Source organism: Tachyglossus aculeatus, chromosome 14 (genome assembly GCF_015852505.1).
Source record: "Tachyglossus aculeatus isolate mTacAcu1 chromosome 14, mTacAcu1.pri, whole genome shotgun sequence".
Lineage (NCBI taxonomy): Eukaryota > Metazoa > Chordata > Mammalia > Monotremata > Tachyglossidae > Tachyglossus > Tachyglossus aculeatus.
In genome coordinates this window covers 37,057,177-37,083,453 of record NC_052079.1, presented here as the reverse complement: position 1 = coordinate 37,083,453, position 26,277 = coordinate 37,057,177, and the positions used below count along the sequence as shown (strand labels likewise).

Genomic DNA, 26,277 nt, shown 5'->3' with positions numbered 1-26,277 from the left:
GATAGGTTTCTTCCATACAAATCTGCTTTTTGGTCCCGTAGGCACTGCCTTAAGCACACTGCCCTTAATAGATAAATGGACTGAGATTTTGGAGTGCCAGATTCCGTTCATTACTTGAGTGCCCGTGTGGCCTCATTTGGTTTACTTTCATAGCTCATGTTCTTCTTTAAAGCTGCTGACAGCTGAGGTGAGTCAAAGATCAAGAGGCTTTCTCCCTTGGTGGCTATAGCTATCCATTCATCCATCCCTCTAAACTGTAAGCCTGTTGTGGGCAGGGAATGTGTCCATTTATTATATTGTACTCTTCCAGTCGCTTAGTACAGTGCTTTGCACACAGTAAGTGCTCAATAAATACAGTTAAATGAATGAATGAATGTATCTATCTCTACCCACCCTGAGTTGTTTCCTTCTGCCCTCGTCGCATGGTCTTCGCTCCCAGGACCCCTGGGCTATTATTCATTTAGTCGTATTTATTGAGTGCTTACTTTGTGCAGGGCACTGTACTGAGCACTTGGAAAGTACAGTTCGATTACAGCAGAGAACTGATATTTGGTGGTACGCTCCTGAATTTTCTCCTTTAAATGCATGTACTCCTTCCTTCATGGACTTAAAACAGCCTGTTCTCCATATACATGGAGTGAATTTGGGACTCAGGGTCATTTTGGGGACTTTGAGCTTCTTGTGCTAGAAGCCCAGCACAGATGGTAATGTTTCTGTTTTTGGGAGGAGAATATTACTGAGAGGTTTTTCTGACAGTGTCGGACATCTATTAGTGATGAGCCTGACTGTGATTTATATTCCTTTTCAACTTCCACCTCTTTGTGGGTGATCGCCAGATCTTGCTAGCCCTTAACCTTTCTGCAGTCCTTGCACGCTCTCATTTTCTCTTGCCTCCAGAATGTCTCTGCATGGTTATCCCATCAGCATCTCAAGCTCAGTATATCTAAAACTTTCCTTCCCTGCAAATCCTCTCCCCCACCTAACTTTCCCATCACAGTTGACACCACACTACCGTTCTCCCCGTCTCTGAAGACTTGCCGTTTTCCTTGACTCCATCCTCTGTCACTAACTCCTGTCGATCCTCCACAACATTTCCAGGACTTTCACCTTCCCTTCCATCCTAACAGCCACCATGCTGTCCCAGGCGATTGTCATAGCCCAGATTGACTACTGCATTGGCCTCCTCCCTGCCTCCATTCTTTCCCCAGATCATTTTTTCTAAAATGTCACTCTGTATCCTCCAATGATTGCCCATTCCTGTGTAGCTCAAGCAAGAGAAACTCCTGACCATTGATACTAAGGCACTCGACCAGCTCTCTCCCCTTTACTGATCCTGTCTCTTTCCTCCACTGTGCCCCAGCTCCCAGGCCACGCTCCCCAAGCTAATCTGCTCGCTGTTCCCCATTCTAATCTCTGCCTCTGACAACCTCTTGATTCCACTCATCCCTGTGTCTGGAACACCCTTCCCCTTCACATCTGACAGACCACACTGCTCTGCCCATCTTCAAAGCCCTTTGGAAATCACATCTCCTACGGAAGACATTTCCTCCCTTTAATGTCTGCTCTCCCCACTCTATACTGTCCCTACTGCCACTTAGGGACTTCACCCCACCCCCTTAGCACCGATGCACACATCTTTATTATCTGTTATTTCCTCCTGCCTGTAATTTACTTCAGCGTCTGTCTTCCCCGCTTGATGCGTACAGATTCTCTTACACAATCCCCAGCGGCTAATCCAGTACCCTAGGTGGTATTAACTGCTTAATACTCTTGATTGATTAAGTCCATGATATTAGCAGGGTTTTTTCCTACTCATACAGTATTACAGCGCTGCCTTAGCATAAGCTGTTTAATTCCTATATCTGAAATGGAATTTTCTCTTATTTACAGCACCACTGTAGACAATGTGGAAATATCTTTTGTGCTGAGTGTTCAACAAAAAATGCCTTAACTCCTTCTTCAAAGAAGCCTGTCCGTGTCTGTGATGCTTGTTTCAACGACTTGCAAGGATAATTGATTATCTCAACCAACAGCTAAGCGAAACACTAATATTAGAAATTTTGTTGATGCCCTCCATAGAGCACTCAGATGGCTATTCGGTTTGGATGACGGTTGTAACACTTGGCCAAATTAGTATATTTTGAAATGTTTGTTGATATCAAATAAAGTTACTGTATTTTTGTGAGATTTGGACTCCTATCACCAATTACTTTCTTTCCCTTTATCCTGGAAATCACTTTCATGCCTAGTTTAGGTTTTCCCAGTTTCATGTAAATAAATGTTGAACAGAAGATAGCAATGTATTTTTTTAAACTTAATTTTCTTGTTCACAAACATTGATGTAATACTGTAGCATACTGAGCTTTATCTAAAAATGAAAGTGGCAAAAATGGGCAAGAATTTGATGTCAGACGTTTTTGTTACATATTATTTACTTACCACATTCAAGTGCATTATGAATATTCTTTATAAAACATGGGCTGCCTCATAGATGTCTTAGCAATGTTCCTTATTCTCATAGTGCTTTAGGCGATAGGCCATTTGCAGCATTAGGTTGTTGCAGAGCTATTGCATGAAAGTCCAAATACAATATATGTTAAGCATGTCAGGGCCATGAATTCAAGCCTGACTTCTATTTTAATAATACTGATGATTCTGTTGTACTGATTTTTTACTGAGTTCTGGAAGGAGAAAAGAAATGGCTTACTTTGGTTCATGCCTATTGGGATATATTTTTTTGAAAACTTAGAATTTTTACGGGCTGAATTTTTTTAATTTTAATTCTTTTTTGATCCATTAATAGTCCGACATTGTTGATCGATAGATGATATAGCTATATATGAAACAGCTGCCCCTTGCTGGGTTTCTTCCTAGTGAAAAGTCTCTTGTGGTTAGTCATTTCATGGAAGACGTTATTTTTCCAAACCTCCTTATCCCCTCAGGAAAATTTAAGAAGCCCTGTCTTTCAGTGGGGTTGAGATTCCATTTCCAGCAATTCATTTTGACTTTCCAAAATGCAATAAATGTGTAGTGCAAATGTACTTCTTATGAAAGTCTCATATTAGCGCCTTGAACTTGTAATATACTGCTGCAGGTCTCTTTGTTGAAAAATAAGTCAGTGAAACAGCACTATGACATAAAAGCTTTATATTCCTGTTTCGTGGTTTCTTCTCTTTACGTATAATGAAAGAATTTTGAAAAGGGAGCTAAAGCAGTATAGAATTTGATTTGGAATTTGAGGCTTTTCAGCAGCTGAGAAATTGATAGGAGAAAAAACTACAAGACAGTATCTTCAGATAGTATGAGGATTACCAAAAGCAAAGAAATTATATGTCCCATCGTTCCTCAACACAGAATAACTTAATTCTTAAGGAGAAAGAATTGCCTTGATGCTCCAAGAGGAGACGGACTGAGCCTGGAACTGTTCTGAGGAATGAAATCGTTATGTCCATATCTATATTTATATGAAATTGGAGGTACATATGAAAGTATTTCGTTGCTTCCAGTTATTAAGTTTTGAAAGGATGCCCAGAGGGTTTATAACCTAAGAAATGGCTCTAATTTTATTTGATTATTTGAGGGGAAAAAAGCAATGAAATACCTTTTTCAGTTGCAGTAAAAACACAGCATACTTCTCCAAAATGTAGATGCTAATATATGTAAAAAAAAAGGTATTTGCTTAGTCTTCTGTAAAATAGTCTGCCTGGAAGGAAATGCACAGTATAAGAATAGTTTAAAATTGGCACTTGAATTTTGTTGTTGAAAACCTTCCAAGGCGATAGTTTTCGTATTTTCAATATGGACAGCATTAACACACTCGAGTTAGAATTTTTCAGAAAAACCCAGACACACATAGTACCTCCATATGTCGATATGTTTTAAAAACATAAAATAAGGCAGATATCTCTATATCACTTAGCTTTGCACTTGGACACGGCGTGTGTTAAGCTTTCCCCTGGAAAAAAGTAAAATTGTAGAGACCACTAAAGTAATCATCAGTTAGTCATTATAACCTAATGATCCGCATGCAGAATTCTCTTGCTTATACTCAAGGTGTCACGATGATATGTAATAAGTAAATTCTGAGTACTCGCTAGACCATAAGATGTTGGCATTTAAAAGTGTGACTTTCCGATGCACTCTCATCAACCCAGGATATTTTAGAAGCAGATGTTGAGGGATTTCCTTTTCAGTTCAAAGTACGTTCTAAGTCCTTATTGCCGACATCCATCGGACGCCTGCTCATGCTATTTCTGGCGTCGGGGAGCCGGCCAGTCCAGAGCCGTTGCATCTGGCGTTGATGCGAAGTAGAAAGTAGATTGGTGGAAGTGTGTAGGTAAAACGGCTGCCCTTGACGTCAAGGTGTACCTGCAAAACTTTTGTACAAAGAAGGCGAAAATAGCTGCTTGTAAAGGATCCCTCCTTTTTGTAAGAAAAGGGAAAAACACAAAAAACCTCAATGCAGTATATAAATAAGATTTTGTTTCAACTACCTCTCGGTGCGGAATTTAACCAATTAGTTAGCGTTGGATATTTTCCACAGTGGTGTTATGGAAGTGGTAATACCTGCCAAATTTGCCAGTATTCATAGCCTCCAAAATAGCTTATTCTTTGTGATTTTCTTTTTAAACTGTACATTTTGAAGAATTGTAGAGTGAATTTTGTTCCCTTGAGCCCTCTATCTTGAGGCACATAGACTTCTTGCTCGGGAGAGTAGGATGTAAGGACTGACTTTTATTTTTGTGCTCTTGTTTGGCTTTATGTGTGCTCCAGTCAAACAACCAGGGACGGTATTATCCATGGAATTAATGTGCCATTAATTTAGCATTCCTAGAACACTCGCCATGGGCTTGATGAATAATACTCTGGAATAGTCGTGTGCCACACATCCTGTCTTAATTGACTTTTGCCTGAGTTTTGATTATCAATTTGTTATTGTTGCAGATGTGAATATTGTGCATAAAACTTACTAAATTTGTGTAAAATTGTATAAACTAGATTTGGACAGAGATAACTCTTTATTATGTAGAAATGATAAATTTGTAGTTATATTATGATGCAGTTTTATGTACGAAGCACCGTGTACGTCCTTAAACTGGATCAGACGACTCATTGTCCCTGTAGATAGTTTGGCATGACTTTTTTTTCCCCATCGGATATTTTGAATCTTATTTCGTGTTGTGTTTACTACTACTTGTGATCATGTGGTTGTGCCTTATATTGTGAAAGAGTTTAGTTCAGTATGCACTGTAATTCCTAAACTCAGCAATTGGAAAGTGATTATGAGTATATTTGAGACATTTTACCACACAGCACCCAATTCTGTATAAAGTACAATGGAAGGATACTTGTTGAAATGTTGCTTTTGTTTTCTAATCTGTTGAAGGAATGGTAATAAAAAGGACTCTTTCTAGCAGTCCCTGTCTGTGATTACAACGATCTTCTTTTACAAATTATCATTTGAAATAAGTTACCCCAAGTCAGTCAATCAGTGGTATTTATTGAGTACTATGTGCTGAACGCTTGGGAGAGTATAATACAACAGAGGTGATAGACACGCTTTTGTTTGCCCACAGTCTAGAGGGGGAGACATGTTAATATGCATAAGTAAATTACAGATATGTACATAAGTGCCGGGGGGCTGAGTGTGAGATAGTAGATGGTAAACCTCATGTGGACCTATTCCATATCTGCCACAGTACTCAGCTCAGTAAATACATACTTCAGATATGCCATAATAATCTCTATTGTTTGTTATAAAGCCTGACTCTATTTTCAAGTCTGCCTTTTGGTATCCTTATCTCGGAAAAACATTTGCCCAATGATACTACCCCTTGGTCAAGCCTTGATTTGGTTTTATCTTTCTATATTCCCTCATTCAATCGTATTTATTGAGCACTTACCGTGTGCAGAGCACTGTACTAAGCGCTTGCTCCATACTTGTTCAAATTGGTGCACAGATACCAATTGTATCTTGTTTTAAAGGAACTTGTGCGTACGGTATTGACTTGAATAACTGCATCGACTGTATAATTCTCCACTGAAAAGCAGCATATGCACCAGCAGAAGTAGTAGTAATAGTATTTATAAGTGCTTACTGTGTGCAAAGCTCTGTACTCAGCGCTGGGAGAGAATTCACAGGTGGGAATTAAACATGGCCCCTGTCCCTCATCATCATCATCATCATCAATTGTATTTATTGAGCACTTACTATGTGGAGAGCACTGTACTAAGTGCTTGGGAAGTACAAATTGGCAATATATAGAGACAGTCCCTACCCAACAGTGGGCTCACAGTCTAAAAGGGGAGACAGAGAACCAAACCAAGCATACTAACAAAATAAAATAAATAGAATAGATATGTACAAGTAAAATAAATAAATAAATAATGGAGCTCACAATCTGAAAGAGCACATTCCTGGGAATCAGAGGGCCTGGGTTCTATTCCCGGCTTTGCAATCGCTGGCTTGGCGACCCTTAGGCAGGTCTTTGCCTCAGTTTCCAAAATGGGGATTAGATATCTGTTCTCCCTCCCACCTAGCCTTGTGAGCCCCATGTGTCCAACCTGATTCTTTTATCTAGCCCAGTGCTTTGAATAGTTCTTGGCACCTAGTAGGCACTTAACAATTACCACTAGTATTATTATTAAAATGCCTCCCCTTCTCTCCTGATTTTTGAAGAGGAAATATTTTCGAGGAAAGCAGGGATCGTGAGGTGTGCCAGGATAGAAAGGTAGGGTCAGGATGCACAGAATATAGGCTCAAGGCTTGAAAGATTCTTCATTGAAGAATGTGACTGCCCACTGGAATAGGAAGGATAGTGGGGTGAGGGGAGCTGCCAAGATTAACCAAATACAGAATTGTATGCAGCACTTGGGAGAACACAAAGGTAAGTGCCCATTTACCTTTCTGTTCCTTCTCTCCTCTTTGCCTCCCTTTTTTCTCTTTTTTTTAATCCCGCTCTCCTTATTGATAGATTTAATTCACTGCATAGTTGCTCCATCCCTGTTGCATTTTTGTAGAAGTTATCCAAAAAATAATGGGGCAGTTATGTTAGTAAATAGTAGTTGTTGCCTTCAGGATACGGTCTCTCTCTTCTGGGGTCCAGGGTATCAGAAACAGAGTAAAGATCAGTTTCCAGTGAGATATCTTGGTTTAAATCCTAAAATTTTTCCCAGCAATCAACTCTTGTAGTGTCTATTCTGTAGAAAAATCCAGGTGGGAACTAAAAGGATTCTTTCTTTTGCAGGAGTATTCCATTACCTAGTGTGTTGGTAAATAATTCAGAAGTTTACATGTGGCATTTCTTCGGAGTTGTGGAATTTGTGTGCTTTCTTTAGGGGCTCTGAGGTAAGAAACCACCCAGCCTTTTTTTTTTTTTTTTGGTGTGTGTTCGTGTGTGTGTTTGTGTGTGTATCATACAATCATCTAGTTGAATTCTTTTTTTGTTGGGGGGTACCCCCAAGGCATGAAGAGTTGTCCTTGAGGAAATACCCCCGAGTTGGTGGGGGGAGGCTGGGTACTCATACAACAGTCTTACATGCAAAAGTGGCAATGCCCAGAATTTGGGGACCAATCTGGGCAGATTTGATGGTCACAGTGGTTACACTGGTTGGGCAACCCTGATCCAATCTTTTTCCCCTTAACCTGGGAAGGATTGCCTCTAAGACATCCCTTTTTTAAAACATTCCTTTCTCGAAACATTTCCATGGTCGTCTTTCAGGAAGCAGCCCAGTCCCTCATAATCCTTAGTTAATTCTTCCTGATATTTAAGATAAATCACTCCTCCTCCATAATCTCACTCCTTTTGATCTGTTCTCCGACGACTAGGAATAACCACATCCTGTCACCCATACCTTCTATCGTACAGGTGAATTGAAACCACTTTCTTTTGTTTTCTGTATCCTTTTTTGTTCTGATTGCTCTCCCAGGAGAAACATTTCTTGCTTTAGATATTAGGCTAAACTGAAGTCAGCATTCTATAACCTTCTTCGTGTATTTGGTTTTTTTTTTCTTTTAACTTACAGCACTGTATTTTAAATTCATTTTAGTTTACAGTATATTATGAACCCTCCTTTGCCTGACAGTAAAGCTGGTCAGGGCCTAATTTTGCATTTGTGCAGTTTGTACTGGTTGAATTTTGTCTAATGTATGTTATTCACTTTCCAAGGTTATGTAACTATTGTGGAATAAAAGTAGACTGGAATCAGATTTTATACTACTACCAGCTTTAATTGATAAGATGCATTGTTGTAAAGTAAGAGCTACTGGGATACTGGGATCAGTGAAAAATGGTAGAAGAGAAAAAGAAACTTTAATAGCTCTGAGAAGCCAGTCAAGTTGATCAAAAAAACCGAAAACAATTATGGTCCTTGTTAAGTGCTTACTATGTGCCAAGCACTGTTCTAAACACTGGGGTAGGTACAAGGTAAGTAGATTGGACACAGTTCCTTTCCCACATGGAGCTTACACTCTTAAGCCTCATTTTATAAATGAGGTAACCGCGGCCCAGAGAAGTTAAGTGACTTGGCCAAGGTCACACAGCAGACATGTGGCAGAGCTGGAACTGGAACCCAGGTCATTCATTCAGTCATATTTATTGAGCACTTACTGTGTGCAGAACACTGTACTAAGCGCTTGGGAAGTACAAGTTGGCAACATATAGAGACGGTCCCTACCCAACAGCGGGCTCACAGTCTAGAAGGCGGGAGACAGACAACAAAACAAAACATATTAACAAAATAAAATAAATAGAATTAATATGTACAAGTAAAATAGAGTAATAAATATGTACAAACATATACCACTAAACCATGTTACCTCTCTGATGCATCACTTTGCTATTTTCTGTAACTCCAGTATGACAGTCATTGTAGAGTGAGGGTCCATGTAATACTTCAACTCACAAAGTTATGCTACTGCCATTTCATAACCTGAGAAATGTAATATGCAATTGAGGAAATGATTTGGAGGTTGGGGAGAGCTTGGGAAGACAGCTCTAGATTTGCGCATATTGGTCTCACTTTCTTGATTTCAGCCAAATCGCTGTGTCACTGATGCAAGAATTGCCTTCAGCTTTCCTTAGGACATAGCACAACAAATTTCATAACAAAGCCCAAGTTCGAGGCCGCTTGCTTCCCTCAGCAACCATGAGAGCAAAGGTAAAGAGAAAAGGTGGGATTTATGTTCCCCCAGTAACTTGAGAAATCTCTTTCACAAATCCCAGTATGCTGCGAGACCCTAGGTGTTCTGTCTATGTTCCCACCTAAACAGAGAAGTCTAAAGATTTAGACTTCTAGACTCTGAGCTCGTCGTTGGGTAGGGATTGTCTCTATTTGTTGCCGAATTGTAGTTCCCAAGCGTTTAGTACAGTGCTGTGCACATGGTAAGCGCTCAATAAATGCGGTTGAATGAATGAATTTAAATTGGGAATAGCGGCTGAAGATCTGTGCAACAGGAGGTGAACAGTTCATCCAGGATGGTATTATTATTATTATTAATAATAATAATAATCGCATTTATTAAGTGGTTACTATGTGCAAATCACTGTTCTAAGTGCTGGGGAGGTTACAAGGTGACCAGGTTGTCCCTCGTGGGGCTCACAGGCTTAATCCCCATTTTACAGATGGGGTAACTGAGGCACAGAGAAGTGAAGTGACTTGCCCAAAGTCACACAGCTGACATTTGGCAGAGCTGGGATTTGAACCCATGACCTCTGACTCCAAAGCCCATGCTCTTTCCTACTGAGCCATGCTGCTTCTCTAGTATTGATATGGGAAGGGTAGAGCTAAGTTTTTGTAGATTTGAGGCACATTCAGAAAAATATACAATATTGGCTAAGTGGAGTGTGTGGTCAGCACCTCCTTTATTCATTACAAATTATGCATTCCACATCTATATAGTGTAATTTATGAATTTCCAAATTCTGTAGGGCAGAATGTGCTTCTGCAGGATTTTCCTGGGTGGTCAAAAGTTTTACAACCCTCAGAGTTCCGTATTACTCCCAGAATTTTCCTTGGCCAAACAAAAAGTATCATCCCCTGCCAATTAATTAAGCATGGGCTACAAATAATATTTTAAAAAGCTTGCATTAAAGGAATACACTGTGTGTTTAAATGATAAATCATGCCGATCAAGGGTACTAAATTTCAGGTGATTCCTTTGGCAGATTGAGCGAAGATCCTTCCTTGGTTTCACATCGTTTAGCATAGCAAGAGGTTGCCATTTCTATCTCTGCCATCCATGTTTTCTGTAATAGGAAAAACAGTATATTGCTTTATATAGGACTAACCTTGATATTTACTAAAGTTTCCACTTCCCAAAATGTTTAACTGAACATATGACAATTGGATATTTGTACATTTGAGCACATTTTTGCATTACATCTCTTGGGCAGTATTTGAAAATGTCAGCAAATGTTCATTGCTGGTAAATTCAAATAGATAAGATTTTATGCAGACAATAGATAAAATGATTAAGGAGAAATGTAATATAACAATGTGACATAATGGCAAATGAGATCAGTATAGTACTTTGCAGCATGGCCTAGGGGAAGGAGCACAGGCTTGAGTCAGAGGACATGGGTTCTAATCCTACCTCCGCCACTCGACTGCTGTGTGACCTTTGGCAAGTCACTCAACTTCTCTGTGCGTCAGGTACCTCATCTTCAAAAGGGGGATTAAGAACTGTGAGCCCTATGTGGGACAATCTGATTACCTTGTATCTACCCCAGAGCTTAAAACAGTGCTTGGCGCATAGCGCTTAATAAATACCATCATTATTCTTACTTTGCATTCATTCATTCAATCATATTTATTGAGCGCTTACTGTGTGCAGAGCACTGTACTAAGCGCTTGGGAAGTACAAGTTGGCAATGTATAGAGACGGTCCCTACCCAACAGTGGGCTCACAGTCTAGAAAGGGGAGACAGAGAACAAAACAAAACATATTAACAAAATAAAATCAATAGAATAAATATGCACAAATAAAATAAATAAATTTGCAGTCAGTAGTTGCTCAGTAAATCAATCAATCATATTGAGCGCTTACTGTGTGCAGAGCACTGTACTAAGCGCTTGGAGATTGATTGATTGAAAATGGGGAAACCTATAAATATAAGCAGTGCTGTCCTGAAGCATTTCAAAGTATTAAAAAAAATTAGATTAATCTGTCTTCTCCTCTAGACTGTAAGGATGTTGTGGACAGGGAACATGTCAACCAACTCTGTTATACTGTTGTTTCCCAAGTGCTTAGTACAGTGCTCCACACACAATAAGTGTTCAGTAAATTCCATTGATTGATTGACTGATCCAAAGGTGCGCCCAGTTCAATATTCTGTCTCCAATAGTGACGCCAACAACTCCTGGGAGGAGCAGTGTGATATTTATATTCCTTATACACTCCTCACCATGTTCCTGGATGTTAGCTTTTGGCATTATAGCTTTCCCGTAATATTTTCTCTGAGCCTTTCATCCATGCAGTTGTCCAAAATCCATTTGAATTGAAGATATTTTATATCTGCTAATGAAATTCATATGTTTATCCTCTCACCCTTATTCAGTGGATGCCTCCTAATCCTGGTAATATAGGATTTGTTGAACTAGGGTCCTTACTGTTCATTCTGAATACACACTTTGTGATTTTTGTAACCATTTTTTAATGGTACTCGTTAAGCACTTACTATGGGCCAAGCACTGTACCAAGCGCTGGGGTAGATACAAGCTAATCTGGTTGGACACCGTCCATGTCCCGCGTGGGGCTTACAGACTTAATTCCCATTTTACAGATGAGTTAACTGAGGGAGGGATACAGCATTTAATCTATCGATCAGTGGTTTTTACTGAGCACTTTCTGTTTGCAGAGCACTCTAGTAAGCCAGTCAGTAAAATGTATTTATTGAAGGCTTACTGTGATCACTGTACTAAGCATTTGCTAGAGTACAGTTTAACAATATAACAGACATGTTCCCTGTCCGCAGTGAGCTTACAGTCCAGAGAGGGAAACAGACATTAATCTAAATAAATAAAATTACCGACACGTACAGACGCTGAACACCTGTTCAGTAACTGTCAGTAATACTGGAGGAAACAAAACTGTGGGATAACTGTCCTTTCCTCACAAACCCATTCTAACATTTTCCACCTTTCTGTGGTGAATTGCAGCAGCGAATTTGGTAACGATCAGGTCCCCCTTCACAAGGCTTAAAATGAGATTGGCACGTCAACAGAGGGGATCTAGTCATTATCCATTTATCTTATTTTCAACCCGACGGCCATCATCACCGCATGCCGAACGCCGACTGTGATCAGAACACTGATTAGGCCACCCAAAGTGCTTTATTTAATAGCCTCCTCCGGTGCAATAGGTACCCCCTAAAACTTCTGTGTTAACTCTTCTTTTCCCCCGTCTGTCTTTCACAATATTCCCTATTTCGAATGATACCATTCAGTCTGTAAGTGGCATCGTGGGACTGTGGGAAGTAATTGAACAGTTATATCCCAAACCAGCCTAGAAACAGAGGTTTCACTTGGTACCGCGTATAACAGGTGGTGGGTTGTTAGCCCCTGCAGAGTTTTGCCACATTTGGGGAGATCTCCAGCTTATTCCTGGTTTTCTCACCATTCCACAGGTTGGGGGGCCTGCAGAAATCGGGCAGGCAGACGGGGTGAGGTCCCCCAGAAATACCCCCGGAAATACTTGTCGTAATTGATCGATGGTATTTATCGAGCGCTGACTAGGTGCAGAACTTAGTACAGAGCTTTGCTCACAGTAAGTGCTCAAATACGATTGAATTGAATGAATATTTGCAACCCCCAGAAATACTTTTCTGGTCATCTAATCCATCAGTCAGTGGTATTTACGGAGAACTTACTATGTGCAGAGTACTTTGCTAAGCACTTGGGAGAGTACAATTTAATAAAAATCCTGTTATGAAAAATAAGATCTCAAAACTGTACCTTGATGGTTTCTGTTTGTGCTTGGAGTAGAAAAGCTGCTATACACTGTTGATATCTGTTTTCATGCTGTACGAGCAAAGTGTTTCTCAGACCAAAACCTAGAAGACATTTATGAATAAAATAGGCAAGCAATTTAACAAGGCCAAATAGATCTTTATAGGATCCCACCGGGCACGGGAGACTCATTCGTAGACTGGGAAATCCGTCTCTTGAGAACTGTAAAATACCTCACACCAACGCTAATGACTATGGAGGCTCGATGAGATTTAACGGTGACCTACATAGCAGAAAATGCAGGGCTTCTTCTCACTGGAACAAGTGGCGTTTTGAGGGGGTTGTTTTCCATTTCAGAATCAGTTAACCTTAAATTAGGACGTAGGAAAAATGACAGGGTACGATGGTTTGTTTTTTCAGAAGAGGAGTGTTAAAATAAGGTGTGGCGAAGAAGACCGCAGTTTGGTGTACAAAGCCACCACATAATTAATGCCTTACTGTAGGCAAAGGAAATGAGTAACATAGGTACTAAAGCAAAATACACAGAAATAAAGTACAACACGGGGAATGAACAACACGGATGAAACAGTCTGGGTGTCTTGAAAGTAAATGTCATCACCACTCTGACATTGCTGAGGTTTGCCTGGCAGACAGCGTGGGTGGTTACGAGCAGGTTCCCTTTCTCTGCAGGAGCTGTCTCTGTCCTGCTGAGAGGAGAGCCGCCTTCAATTATTAATCTAGGAAAAGAACCCAGTCTTCCTCCTCAGATCAACTTATTTTTTAGAACTACGCATTTCTAAGTGAGCCCGGACTCTGAATGAGGTATGAGAGGGGAAGTTGGGAATTGATGTTTTTACCAGGCTTCCCATTAAGGGGCAATTATGTGTATTGGTTGAAGTACATATGATGCAGACAGTGATTCCCTTCGTGCCTGGCTGGGCCATAAACTAGAATATTGATTTCTGGGGTGCAATGTAATTGTTCATTTTATCTTCCACAGGAAATGACGGCTGAACTGGAAATGCTAATATGCTCTCATTAACTGCAGTAGGCCAGTGTGAGCAATGTAAAGAGGAATTGGGAAGACTATTGAGGTATTTTTTTTTTTCCCCCTGACCTTCATATGTCAGGAAAAACCCTTCTTTGGTCCAGTGATAAGGCACTGCTCTGGAAATCCAGAGGCCTGGGTTCTAGCCTGAGTCTGCCTGAATGAAAGATTGTATGACAGGAGAGAGATTGGGGCTAATAACGTAGATTTGGGAGTCATTTGCGTAGAGATGATAGCTATCATTTCAACTTTTTTCAGGTCAGCATATAAAACTTGAAGGATTGATTGTATTTTCAGCCTTAATAGCGTATTGGCGTGGCCTGGTGGAAAGAGCTCGGGCCTGGGTGTCAGAGGACCTGGGTTCTAATCCCGGCTCCGCCACTTGTCAGCTGTGTGACTTTGGGCAAGTTACTTAACTTCTCTGTGCCTCGGTCTCCTCAACTATAAAATGAGGATTCAAAACTTGTTCTCCCGCCTAATTAAACTGTGGGCCCCATGTGTGACAGGGACTGTATCCAACCTGATTAACTTTTGTGTACCATGGCACTTAGAACAGTGTTCGATATATAGTAAGTGCTTAATACCATTAATTAATTTATTGTAAGCTTTTTAAAGTGTCGTGATCCAGAGCCCGCCCTATAGAATTGTAATTATAAGTCAAGTGGGAGTCTGTGAGAGCTCACTGACTAGGCTGATGGTTGAGATTAAGGGAAAAGTGAATGGCTACTCCATCCATAATTTTAATACATAAGGAGAGGAAAAGGAGAACGACAATCTTCAGCTGTAACAAATATAAAAATTTTCAGGCAAGATTTATAAACCCACAAGCTTTCTTGGGCCTTGAGCATGTTACCCATGGATTGCCTTTGGGGAGAGTTGCCATGTATCAGAGGCACAGGGGAAGAAAAGGGAAATGACTCCTTCTGTCTTTTCATTCATCTACTAGTATTAATTGAGCATATAATAATAATGAATAATTATTGTATTTGTTAAGCACTTACTTTGTGCCGAGCACTATTCTGAGAGCTAAGGTAGATACAAGGTAATCAGGTTGGATACAGTCGCCGTCCCACACGGGGCTCACATCCTTAATCCCCATTTTACAGGTGAGGTTACTGAGGCACAGATAAGTGACTTGTCCAAGATCTCACAGCAGACGAGTGGCGGAGCCAGGATTAGAACCCACGTCCTCTGACTCCCAAGCCTGGGCTGTTGCCACTAGGCCATACAGTGTGCAGAGCACTGTATTAAGTGCTTTTAAAAGCCCTTGAATTTAAAATTCTGCCTGGTTTGTTGGTTGGCAGTTAACCCAGAGAATTCTTGAGTAATGTTCATTCATTCATTCAATCGTATTTATTGAGTGCTTACTGTGTGCACAGCACTGTACTAAGCACTTGGGAAGTCCAAGTCGACAACAGAAGAGGAGGCTGGAGGAATATGTTCGTACTCTTCATCCCCCTTTTGACTTTAGTTCCACCTCTAAGTGGGGCCTGAAAGTTTCCACGAAGCACTCTTATTATTAGCAGATAAGTTTATTATTAATAATAATAATAATAATGGCATTTATTGAGCGCTTACTATGTGCAAAACACTGTTCTAAGCGCTGGGGAGGTTACAAGGTGATCAGGTTGTACCACAGGAGGCTCACAGTCTTAATCCCCATTTTACAGATGAGGTAACTGAGGCCCAGAGAAGTGAAGTGACTTGCCCAAATTCACACAGCTGACAAGTGGTGGAGCCAGGATTTGAACCCACGACCTCTGACTCCAAAGCCCGGGCTCTTTCCACTGAGCCACGCTGCTTCTCTAAGTTTAAGTAAAACTTGTTAATGGAACATATGTGAAAAAAGAGAAACTAAGAAAGAAGCAGCATACCTGATACGTGGGGTTGTTCAATATCTTTTACCACCAGTCTGTCAAGTGGAATAGGTTGGTCGATAACTGTGCAAATTCCACCCTCTTTTATTACTGCCTGTAGCTCTGGAGAAAGGGAAGGGTATTTTAAGCCCAAGTCTGAGCCCAAGGGTTTCTGAAATTAAAGAAGGAAATACTTGGCTAAGTAAAAAAAATTAAAAATAAAAACATTGATAGTGATATGTTAATAAATGCAATGCAGTATATAGTGCTCTGGCCATGGATGGCAGGGCTTAAAGCAAAATCTACCTTTCATACTAGCCCCTGGGAATTTCTACTCCAGAGTTGGTGTCACTCAATATTTCTAAATTTTAGGGACATATCATGGTGTAATCAAAATCTAATTTAATTAAAATCCATAGTCATAGATCATTGTACTCCTAATGATATTGGCCCAACACTCATCATCTCCCAAGCTAGAATCCTATTTTAATTGTTTGGATCAGAGCACAGCTTTGGTTTTAATCACCAATGTGGAATTTTGGGGGTTAAACTTACAAATACATAGGCCTTCCCAGACTGAGCCCCTTCCTTCCTCTCCCCCTCGTCCCCCTCTCCATCACCCCCCATCTTACCTCCTTCCCTTCCCGACAGCACCTGTATATATGTATATATGTTTGTACATATTTATTACTGTATTTATTTATTTTACTTGTACATATCTATTTATTTTATTTTGTTAGTATGTTTGGTTTTGTTCTCTGTCTCCCCCTTTTAGACTGTGAGCCCACTGTTGGGTAGGGACTGTCTCTCTATGTTGCCAATTTGTACTTCCCAAGCGCTTAGTACAGTGCTCTGCACATAGTAAGCGCTCAATAAATACGATTGATGATGATGATGATGATGATATGTTTGTACATATTTATTACTGTATTTATTTATTTTACTTGTACATATCTATTCTATTTATTTTATTTTGTTAGTATGTTTGGTTTTGTTCTCTGTCTCCCCCTTTTAGACTGTGAGCCCACTGTTGGGTAGGGACTGTCTCTATGTGTTGCCAATTTGTACTTCCCAAGCGCTTAGTACAGTGCTCTGCACATAGTAAGCGCTCAATAAATACGATTGATGATGATGAAATACATATGAGCTTTTGACTAAGAGCTTTCCTTCAAAGCTCTCAGGAAGCAACACCTTCCTTGGAAAAGGAACTCAGTCTCATGATCTCATTACCCTTTGCATGAGGCCTGCTACTGGAAAGATAATGGATCCAAGAGAGCTCTGGCGTGACAAGAAAAGTTCTGGAACTTCATAATAATTGTTATTCGTTAAGTGCTTCCATGTGCTCAGGGTTGGGATATTCAAATCGGACTCAATCCCCGTCCCACGTGGACTCAGAGGCTGGGGGGGAGTGAGAACAGATAGTGAATCCCCACTTTACAGATGAGGAAACTGAGGCAAAAAGAAGTTGTGATTTGCCCAGTTTTACCCAGCGGGGAAGTGAGGGATCCAGGATTAGAGCCCACCTCTCCTGATTCCTAGTCTTGTGCTCCTTCTCGTTCCCAAGAAGGTTCATATTCCAACTCCCTTCTCTCCCACCCACCCAGAGATGATCCTGGACACCAGATGCAGACTCTTAAACAGGAAATCGGTGTCAATTGAGCCAGCTGTCATTGAGCATTTTTATTGAGCCATAAAGTCAGTGACTTCGAGAGAAAACCAGGAGGTCTGATGAACCCTACAATCCATGTATTTTACTTGTACATATCTATTCTATTTATTTTATTTTGTTAGTATGTTTGGTTTTGTTCTCCGTCTCCCCCTTTTAGACTGTGAGCCCACTGTTGGGTAGGGACTGTCTCTATATGTTGCCAACTTGTGCTTCCCAAGCGCTTAGTACAGTGCTCTGCACACAGTAAGCGCTCAATAAATACGATTGATGATGATGATGTAGCCCCAAGAGATAGTCCCAGTCGTTAATCCCCGAACATTAAGCTGGCTCTGCCCTAATTTGTGACTACAGACTTATTATTTGAGAGGATCTCGCTTCACAAGTCTTATCCAGCTGAGAGGCCATGTGGCCTAGGGACTAGAGCATGGGCCTGGGAATCAGAGGATCTGGGTTCTAATTCTGACTCTGCCACTTACCTACTGTTTGACCTTGGGAAAGTCATTTCACTTCTCCGCACCTCCTCTGTGTTATGGGGATTCAATACCTGCGCTCCCTTCTACTTAGACTGTGAGCCCTATGTGGGATAGGGACTGCATCCAGTCTGCATCTAGTGTATCTGCTTCAGCCCTTAAAACATACTTGGTACATCGTAGGCACTTGAAAAATACCACAGTTATTATATAGAAGTTATACTGTTCCAGAAATCTAACTTTGGCTTTATTTATTCATGCTTAGTTAACTAAAATAGCCCATATTTTATTTTGTATCTTGTTCTAGATGAACTCTTGGAAAAAATAACTCATCCCACAAGATTTTCCTTATATATATATGTATATAAGTATATATATATATATTATTTTTTTCAGCTCAAACCAAGAAGAAACTTATCAGAATTGGCACATTACCTTCTTGTTGCGTTTGATTTTTGTGACCAATAAGAAATCATCAAATAGAAACAGGTAGACATCAAGGAATCTTGTGCTTTCTGGGGAAAGAAAGTCACATTAAAACCAATGGCACATTTTAGAAACCCAAATGCTATTTAGTTTATAGTATAATGTTATATTATGGAGCATCCGGAGTTTGGATTTGGGTGATCTGAGACATTTGGGTAAGGGAAACCTTTGCTTATTTTTTTCCAGTGGTATTTGTTAAACACTTACTGTGTGCCAGTCACTGTACTAAGTGCTGGGGGAGACACAAGGTAATTGGGTTGGACACAGTGCCTGTCCCACATAGGGCTCCCAGTCTAAATACCCAATTTTCATATGAGGCAACTAAAACATAGAGAAGCTAAGTGATTTGCCCAAGGTCACACAGCAGATATATGGCAGAGACGGGATTAGAACGCAAGTTTACGGATTCCCAAGCCTGTGATCTTTCCACTGGGCCACACTGCATCTCAGGCTGTACTTGTTAAACCTGAGTGGTACTTTCCATTCCTCTGTGGTGTCTAAAAGAGTTGATTCAAATTCTAGAACATGACCAATCATCCTTTTTCCTGTATTAACAGCTCCCGACTTGGAAAGACAGTCTATTTATAATTTTGGTCATTGATATTTATGATGAATTTCAGTTTCATTATCTTGGAAGTCTGACAGTCCTTTGCAGCTAAAATAACTCAGGTTATATTTGTTATAATTTGGAATTATGCTAGAGAGAAGCAATTCTTGAATCAACTTTTCAGCATAGGCAACAGGGATTCTACTCATGGGAATTAAAATACCAGCATCTCTTTGTCTGCCATTCCCTGGAAAATGCCCACGTTTCTAGAGTTACAGACTAAAAGAAGAAAACCTTTGTTTTCTTTTCAAAAAGGAAATATAAATATCCAAGTATCACTAAACCTAAATGTTATGCTTCGTAGTCTCAGAAGACTTTCTACTTGCAACTAATAGCTTTCATAAGATATGGAAAGGAAATAGTACTTTCCATTGTTCAAATCCCTCTGAGATTAAAGGGACCCTTATTTCCCAGCTCGTAAAGTAGGGAAAGGGCAGTACTGTAAAATACTTCCAGGGGACAGAGCCAAAAACACAGGAAAGAGAGACAAAGAAGGAGGCAGGAGAGAAAGATATACAAAGAGAAACACAGAGGTAGCGGAGAGAAAGATAGAGACAGAAAGAAAGAACACCCAGAGGACCCCCCGTGCCATGGAGCAGATGGGAAAAGTGGCAGCAACAGCCATGGGATTGAGGTAATGGCGGGGACTGTGAGCCCACTCTTCTAATCAATCAATCAATCAATCAATCGTATTTATTGAGCGCTTACTGTGTGCAGAGCACTGTACTAAGCGCTTGGGAAGTACAAGTTGGCAACATATAGAGACGGTCCCTACCCAACAGTGGGCTCACAGTCTAGAAGGGGGAGACAGAGAACAAAACAAAACATACCAACAAAATAAAATAAATAGAATATATACAAGTAAAGTAGAGTAATATGTACAAACATAAATTCATTCATTCATTCAATCGTATTTATTGAGCACTTACTGTGTGCAGAGCACTGTACTAAGCGCTTGGGAAGTCCAAGTTGGCAACATATAGAGACGGTCCCTACCCAACAGTAGGCTCACAGTCTAGAAGGGGGAGACAGACAACAAAACAAAACATACTAACAAAATAAAATAGAATATGTACAAGTAAAATAGAGTAATAATAATAATGTATAATATTATAGAGTAACAATATTAGAGTAATTAAGAGTAATAATAACCAAAGCAGCAACGTAGGCCGTGGTCTCGTTGTGAGTGGAGAACGTGTCTACCTACTCTGTTATACTATACTCTCCCAAGAGCTTAGTACAGTGCTCTGCACATAGTACAATGCTCTGCACACAGTAAGCACTCAAATTCATTCAATCAAATTTATTGATTTTTACTGTGTGCTGAGCACTGGACTAAGTGCTTGGGAAAATACAATCGAAAACTAGACACATTCCCTGCCCACAACGAGCTTACAGTCTACAGCGGGGGAGACGAACATTAATATAAATAAATTACATATGATTAATTGATGTTTTGTTCTCTGTCTCCCCCTTTTAGACTGTGAACCCACTGTTGGGTAGGGACTGTCTCTATATGTTGCCAACTTGTACTTCCCAAGCGCTTAGTACAGTGCTCTGCACACAGTAAGCGCTCAATAAATACGACTAATTGATTGATGTGGGTCGCAGGACACATAGCTGACACTAAGGCATGTCTCTTGTAAGAAGGGGATGTTTGAACGTGGGATTCAGAGCCTGGACCCCTCCACTTATTACCTCACTTGGAGGTAATGAGAGTGAAATGACTAACTACAAATGACTCATGAGAAGGACAAATTCTGAACACATGCAATCCTAGAACACAAGCAATTGTGTTCAGATTCAAATTTCACTGCAGGCTGCTAGTATCCACCCCAGCGCTTAGTTCAGTGCCTGGCACATTATAAGTGCTTAAATACCATAATAATAATATTTGACTTTCATGGAGACCTGAGTTCTAATTCTGGCTCTGCCACTGGCCTGCAGTGTGACCTAGGATGAGTCACTTAACCTCTCTGGGCCTCAGTTTTCTCACCTGTACAATAGGATTCAATGCCTGCTCTTCTTCCTACTTAGACCGTGAGCCCCTTGGGGGTCAGGGGCTGTGTCTGACCTAACTTGTTTCCACCCCAGCTCTTAGTGCTTGAAACATCGTAAGTGCTTAGCAAATATAATAATCAGGATAAAGCAGTAATAACTGTGAGCCCACTGTTGGGTAGGGACTGTTTCTATATGTTGCCAATTTGTACTTCCCAAGCGCTTAGTACAGTGCTCTGCACACAGTAAGCACTCAATAAATACGATTGATGATACTAATAACAGACCAGCCTGAGTGCTGCAATCGAGACAGAAGTGGTTCTTTAATAAAAGCTGAAGCTCCCTGAAGGCATAAGTCTTTTACTTGTACATATTTATTCTATTTATTTTATTTTGTTAATATGCTTGGTTTTATTGTCTGTCTCCTCCTTCTAGACTGTGAGCCCGCTGTTGGGTAGGGACCGTCTCTATACTTGTACTTCCCAAGCGCTTAGTACAGTGCTCTGCACACAGTAAGCGCTCAATAAATACGATTGAATGAATAAATGAATGAATGAGCTAGACAGCGCCATACGTGACACACAGAAAATTTTATCAGCCCAACAGGGTTTTTGTGTGTATGTTTTCAGTTGAGAGTGTTGGAGCTTCACTGATGTTTCCAAAAGTTTCCCTAGGGAAACTTTTCTGTTGGTGGGGTCATCTTCACATATTCTATACATAGTGTAACTATTAAGTAAGGAGAGAGACATCATCCTATGGCTTTTAAATCTAGGAGAGGGAGAATATTTCTTCAAGTGCTTGTTCATTATGTTGAAAGGGCATAATTTTGTGAAATGGCCTCAACTAAGAGGATTAAGGCAGATTTGAGAGAGTGATACTGGGACTCTGAGTCATCCCAGCCGAAAAGGATCCCAAATTAGAACTTTCCATGAACATTACTCTCTTTGACTTTGGTTTCCTTATTATAGATTTTCATTAGGGCCAGCTTTCTTTTCACAAGCCACGAAGAAAGTGAAGTTCAAACAATAGCACTGGTTTTTATCACAGATTTTGTTCTAATTGGCACACGGGTATATGAGATCCCTAGTGACCCAAATCCTCTACTTGTCGGGTGTTATGTATTATATTAGCATTTTAGGCAGACGCAAGCACCTATTGACAGATTCAACTCAGAATTTCATGCTCGGCTGCTACGGACCTTCAAGGAATCTAGGGATTTTTTTCCTGTGACTTGAGTGAAAAAAGAGATTTTTAAGGAGGAAACTACTTTTAGACATGTTTCTCAGCTTTCTTCCAGTTTCAAGGCAAAATAAGGATGATCAAGTGATTGACTTAACTAAAGATTAAATTTAGCCTGAATAATCATGTTCACCTTGGTCCTTTTCCATTACATTGAGATAGATGCCGCAGCATTTAGCCTAAATTTTACAGATCCAAGCTTATCTTCAGATAATACTTCTTTTAAATGAGTATCCCACAACTGTTGAGGTTTTCAGGTTCACTGTTTCAAAGAAAACCAAGCAAAGAGTCCCCGCCCTTTTGAAGATTTTATATATTTACCAAGAATTTCAGGTGCTAGGCCATGCTGTTAGTCTTTGTGTTCACATTGAAGAGCAGCATGGCCTAATGGAAAGAACACAGACTGGGGATTCAGGGGACCTGGGTTCTAATCCCGGCTCCGCCACTTGCCTGCTGCGTGACATTGGGCGCTTAACTTCTCTGTGCCTCAGTTACCTCATCTGTAAAATGGGGATTAACACTGGAGTCCCGTGTGGGACATAGACTGTGTCCAATCTGATTAATTTATATCTACCCCGGTGCTTATCACAGTACCTGGCTTACAGTTAGCGCTTAATACCATACGAAGGCCCTTCTTTGTGCCTCAGTTTCTTCATCTGTAAAATGGGGATTCAAAACCTGTTCTCCAACTTACACTATGAGCCTCATTTGGGACAGGGCTTGTGTCTGACCTGATAAACTAATATCTACCATAGCACTTTGATGTTTGACACATAGTAAGTGCTTAAATGTAATAGTAATCAATAGTTCTGGGTTTTTTTCCTGGCTGAAATGAAGATACGTAAGGTCATGTTATTTAGTCTGCTCAGCGGTGAAATTCTTTCTGAAGAATAAATGCAGGCCTCAGTCTCAGGGGAAGCCTACATGATCTAATGATCTACTAGTTTTTTTTACGGTATTTTTAAGTGCTTACTATGTGTTCTGAGCACCGGGGTAGGTACATGTTAATTAGGTCAGACACAGCCCCTGTCCCACATGGGGCTCACAGTCTAAGTAGAAGAGCAAGCAGGTATTTAATCCCCATTTTACCGTTGAGGAAACTGAGGCACAGAGAAGTGAAGTGATTTGCCCCAGGTCACCCAGCAAGCAATTAGAGTAGATGGCGGAGCTGGGATTAGAACCCAGGTCCTCTGAGTCCCAGTCCCGTGCTCTTTCCACTAGCCCACGTTGACTAAATCAAAGGCCGTGTCAAAGTAAACCCCAAACATCCTACCCTGTATACTGTAAGGAGAGTTCCTTCCTTGATTGGTTTGTGTTGGGAGCAAGGAGAGATCATTTTCATCCTGATGGCTTTTCCAGAAGGCAGTCTGATTCCCAGTCTGGGAGAGAGCCTAGATCCAAAAAGCAACTCTATTCTCAAAGGATTGGTTCCAGGTCAGACTTGGGATGTTGGTGATGATGAGTGGACAGGAAGTAGGGAAGAACAACTCTTAAAATCAGCCTCAATTCATCTGTATTTTTTGATGGTATTTAATAATAATAATAATAATATTGGTGTTTGATAAGCGCTTACTATGTATGTACACTGTTCTAAGCGCTGGGTGGAATACAAGGTGATCAGGTTGTCCCATGTGGGACTCACAGTCTTAATCCCCATTTTCCAGATGAGGTAACTGAGGCACAGAGAAGTTAAATCCAGCACTTAGAACAGTGCCCAGTGCTTAGAACAGTGCCCAGCACTTAGAACAGTGCTTTGCACATAGTAAGCGCTTAATAAATGCCATCATCATCATCATTAAGTGACTTGCCCCAGGGCACACAGCTGGCAAGTGGCTAAACTTGGATTTGAACCCGTGATCTCTGACTCCGAAGCCTGCGCTCTTTACACTGAGCCACGCTGCTTCTCTGTTTCATTAAGCACTTACTACGTGCCAGGCACTGTTCATTCATTCTTTCATTCAGTGTATTTATCGAGTGCTTACTGTGTGCAGAGCCCTGTACTAAGCGCTTGGAAAGTACAATACAGCAATGGAGACAATCCCTGCCCACAGCAGGCACAGTTCTAAGCGCTAGAGTAGATACAAAGTAATCAGGTTGGACTCCATGCCGGGGCTCACAGTCTTAATCCCCATTTTACAGATGAGGTAACTGGGGCACAGAGAAGTGAAGTGACTTCCCCAAGGTTACACAGCAGACGGGTGGCAGGGCTAGGATTAGAACCCAGCTCCCTTTGTCTCCCAGGCCCATGCTCTATCTACTAGGCCATGTTGCTTCTCACTAGGCCATGGTGTGTTATGACCTAGGGGATGACACAGCCTTTTCATCAGGGAGTGAAATTTCTGAAATTGAGTTAAACACATCAAATTGAATCACGAGGTTATATTCCAAATAATGAGGCCTTTGGCCAAAACTTCCTGCAGCCGACCACAGCTCCATTTGGCTTTCTAGATCGGGTCTGGGCACGGGACAAGAGACGGGGGGAAAGCACCCCATTTTGCTCTTTCTTAGGCCCTAAGTTGTCTACCTGAAGCCACCCTAATTGTAAATTCCCTTATGCTTGTCTCCCCCATTAGACTGTAAGCTCCAGGTGGACAGGGAATGCATCATTTCATCGCCCTATACTTGGCAAGCACCTAGTAGAGCGCCCTGCACTCTGTGGGGGCTCAATAAATTCTACCATTGCTGTCACTACTGCTATTTTTCTCTCCACACCCGAGCTGTGCCGCTTTGTGTTCAGCAGCTTGCGGAGCGTTACATTTTCCAAAGGAATTTGTGAGTACCAGAAAAAGCTGGTAGAAAATTCCCTGTCACTGATTCTCTTCACGTACAGTCAGGGTCTTAGTAAAGAATCCCTTCATCTTCTCTTGTTTCTGTAGCGCCGTGATTCTGAAATTCAGAGAACTCTTACAAATTCAGAATGCATCCTTTTGAACTGATTTCTTCAGGGTTTAGTAAAACCGTCCGTCCAGATGTGCAGTACCTCCCAAGCTCCTATTAGTCATTCCTTTGGCAGTCTGGGCTACTTTCCCCCTTCCCACATTCCTCCGGCGTGAGCTGTTACGCGCCACTTTTTCCTTCAGCCGCATTTCTAACGCGCGGAACTGTGAAAGTCACACTAGTAAAGTTTGCAGCCATGCAGTCAGTGTGTAATGAAAGTGATTCTTTACCTGCAAGCGTTAATTTCCCTTCATGGAGGAGGTGTTTCTCCACTGAAGACAGGGTGTTTTCCCCTAGGGGTTCTTTAAAAATGTGTTTCAGGCACTTGCAAAAGAAGAGAGAAAGTCATGTGGAGATTTTCTGAAGAATTGAAGAAGAAATTGAACATAAATGCCTCTGGGCAGAGCCAATCCTAGATTCATCGGGTCTAGAGAAGCAGCGTGGCTCAGTGGAAAGAACCCGGGCTTTGGAGTCAGAGGTCACGGGTTCAAATCCTGGCTCCGCCACTTGTCAGCTGTGTGACTTTGGGCAAGTCACTTGACTTCTCTGGGCCTCAGCACCCTTATCTGTAAAATGGGGATAAAGACTGTGAGCCCCACATGGGACAATCTGATCGCCTTGTAACCTCCCCAGCGCTTAGAACAGTGCTTTGCACATTCATTCATTCATTCAATCGTATTTATTGAGTGCTTACTATGTGCAGAGCACTGTGCTAAGCGCTTGGGAAGTACAAGTTGGCAACATATAGAGACGGTCCCTACCCAACAGCGGGCACATAATAAGCGCTTAAGAAATGCTATCATTATTATTATTATTATTACTTCCTTTCAATCAGTAGTGCTGTAGGACATTTGGAGAAGTCATGTGATAATGCCCTTTTCAATAAATTAGTAGTAAGAGTATTTATTAAGCACCTACTGTGTGCAAAGCACTATGGTAAGTGCTGGGAAACGTACAAATAGGAGATTGAGAGTTGCCACTGGCCCACAAGAGGCTAACAATATAAGAATAGGGTACAG

The 26,277-nt window shown here is 41.0% G+C and overlaps 2 protein-coding genes across 2 annotated transcripts in view; one reads left to right on the top strand and one right to left on the bottom strand.

Annotated features, from left to right (window-relative positions):
* The window catches only part of EEA1 (early endosome antigen 1), a 98,359-nt gene extending 92,943 nt beyond the window's left edge, over positions 1-5,416 (top strand). The window contains exon 29 of the mRNA XM_038756018.1: positions 1,891-5,416. Coding sequence (XP_038611946.1) covers positions 1,891-2,013 — 123 coding nt within the window. The 3' untranslated portion in view covers positions 2,014-5,416. The remainder of the gene's footprint in view (positions 1-1,890) is intronic.
* A 4,715-nt stretch (positions 5,417-10,131) lies between these two features.
* The window catches only part of PLEKHG7 (pleckstrin homology and RhoGEF domain containing G7), a 56,574-nt gene continuing 40,428 nt past the window's right edge, over positions 10,132-26,277 (bottom strand). Inside the window, exons 12-16 of the mRNA XM_038756938.1 lie at positions 25,489-25,582; positions 18,427-18,506; positions 15,871-16,024; positions 12,955-13,052; positions 10,132-10,247 (exon numbers count right to left, since the gene is read on the bottom strand). Of these exons, the coding sequence (XP_038612866.1) occupies positions 10,140-10,247; positions 12,955-13,052; positions 15,871-16,024; positions 18,427-18,506; positions 25,489-25,582 (534 nt within the window). The 3' untranslated portion in view covers positions 10,132-10,139. The remainder of the gene's footprint in view (positions 10,248-12,954; positions 13,053-15,870; positions 16,025-18,426; positions 18,507-25,488; positions 25,583-26,277) is intronic.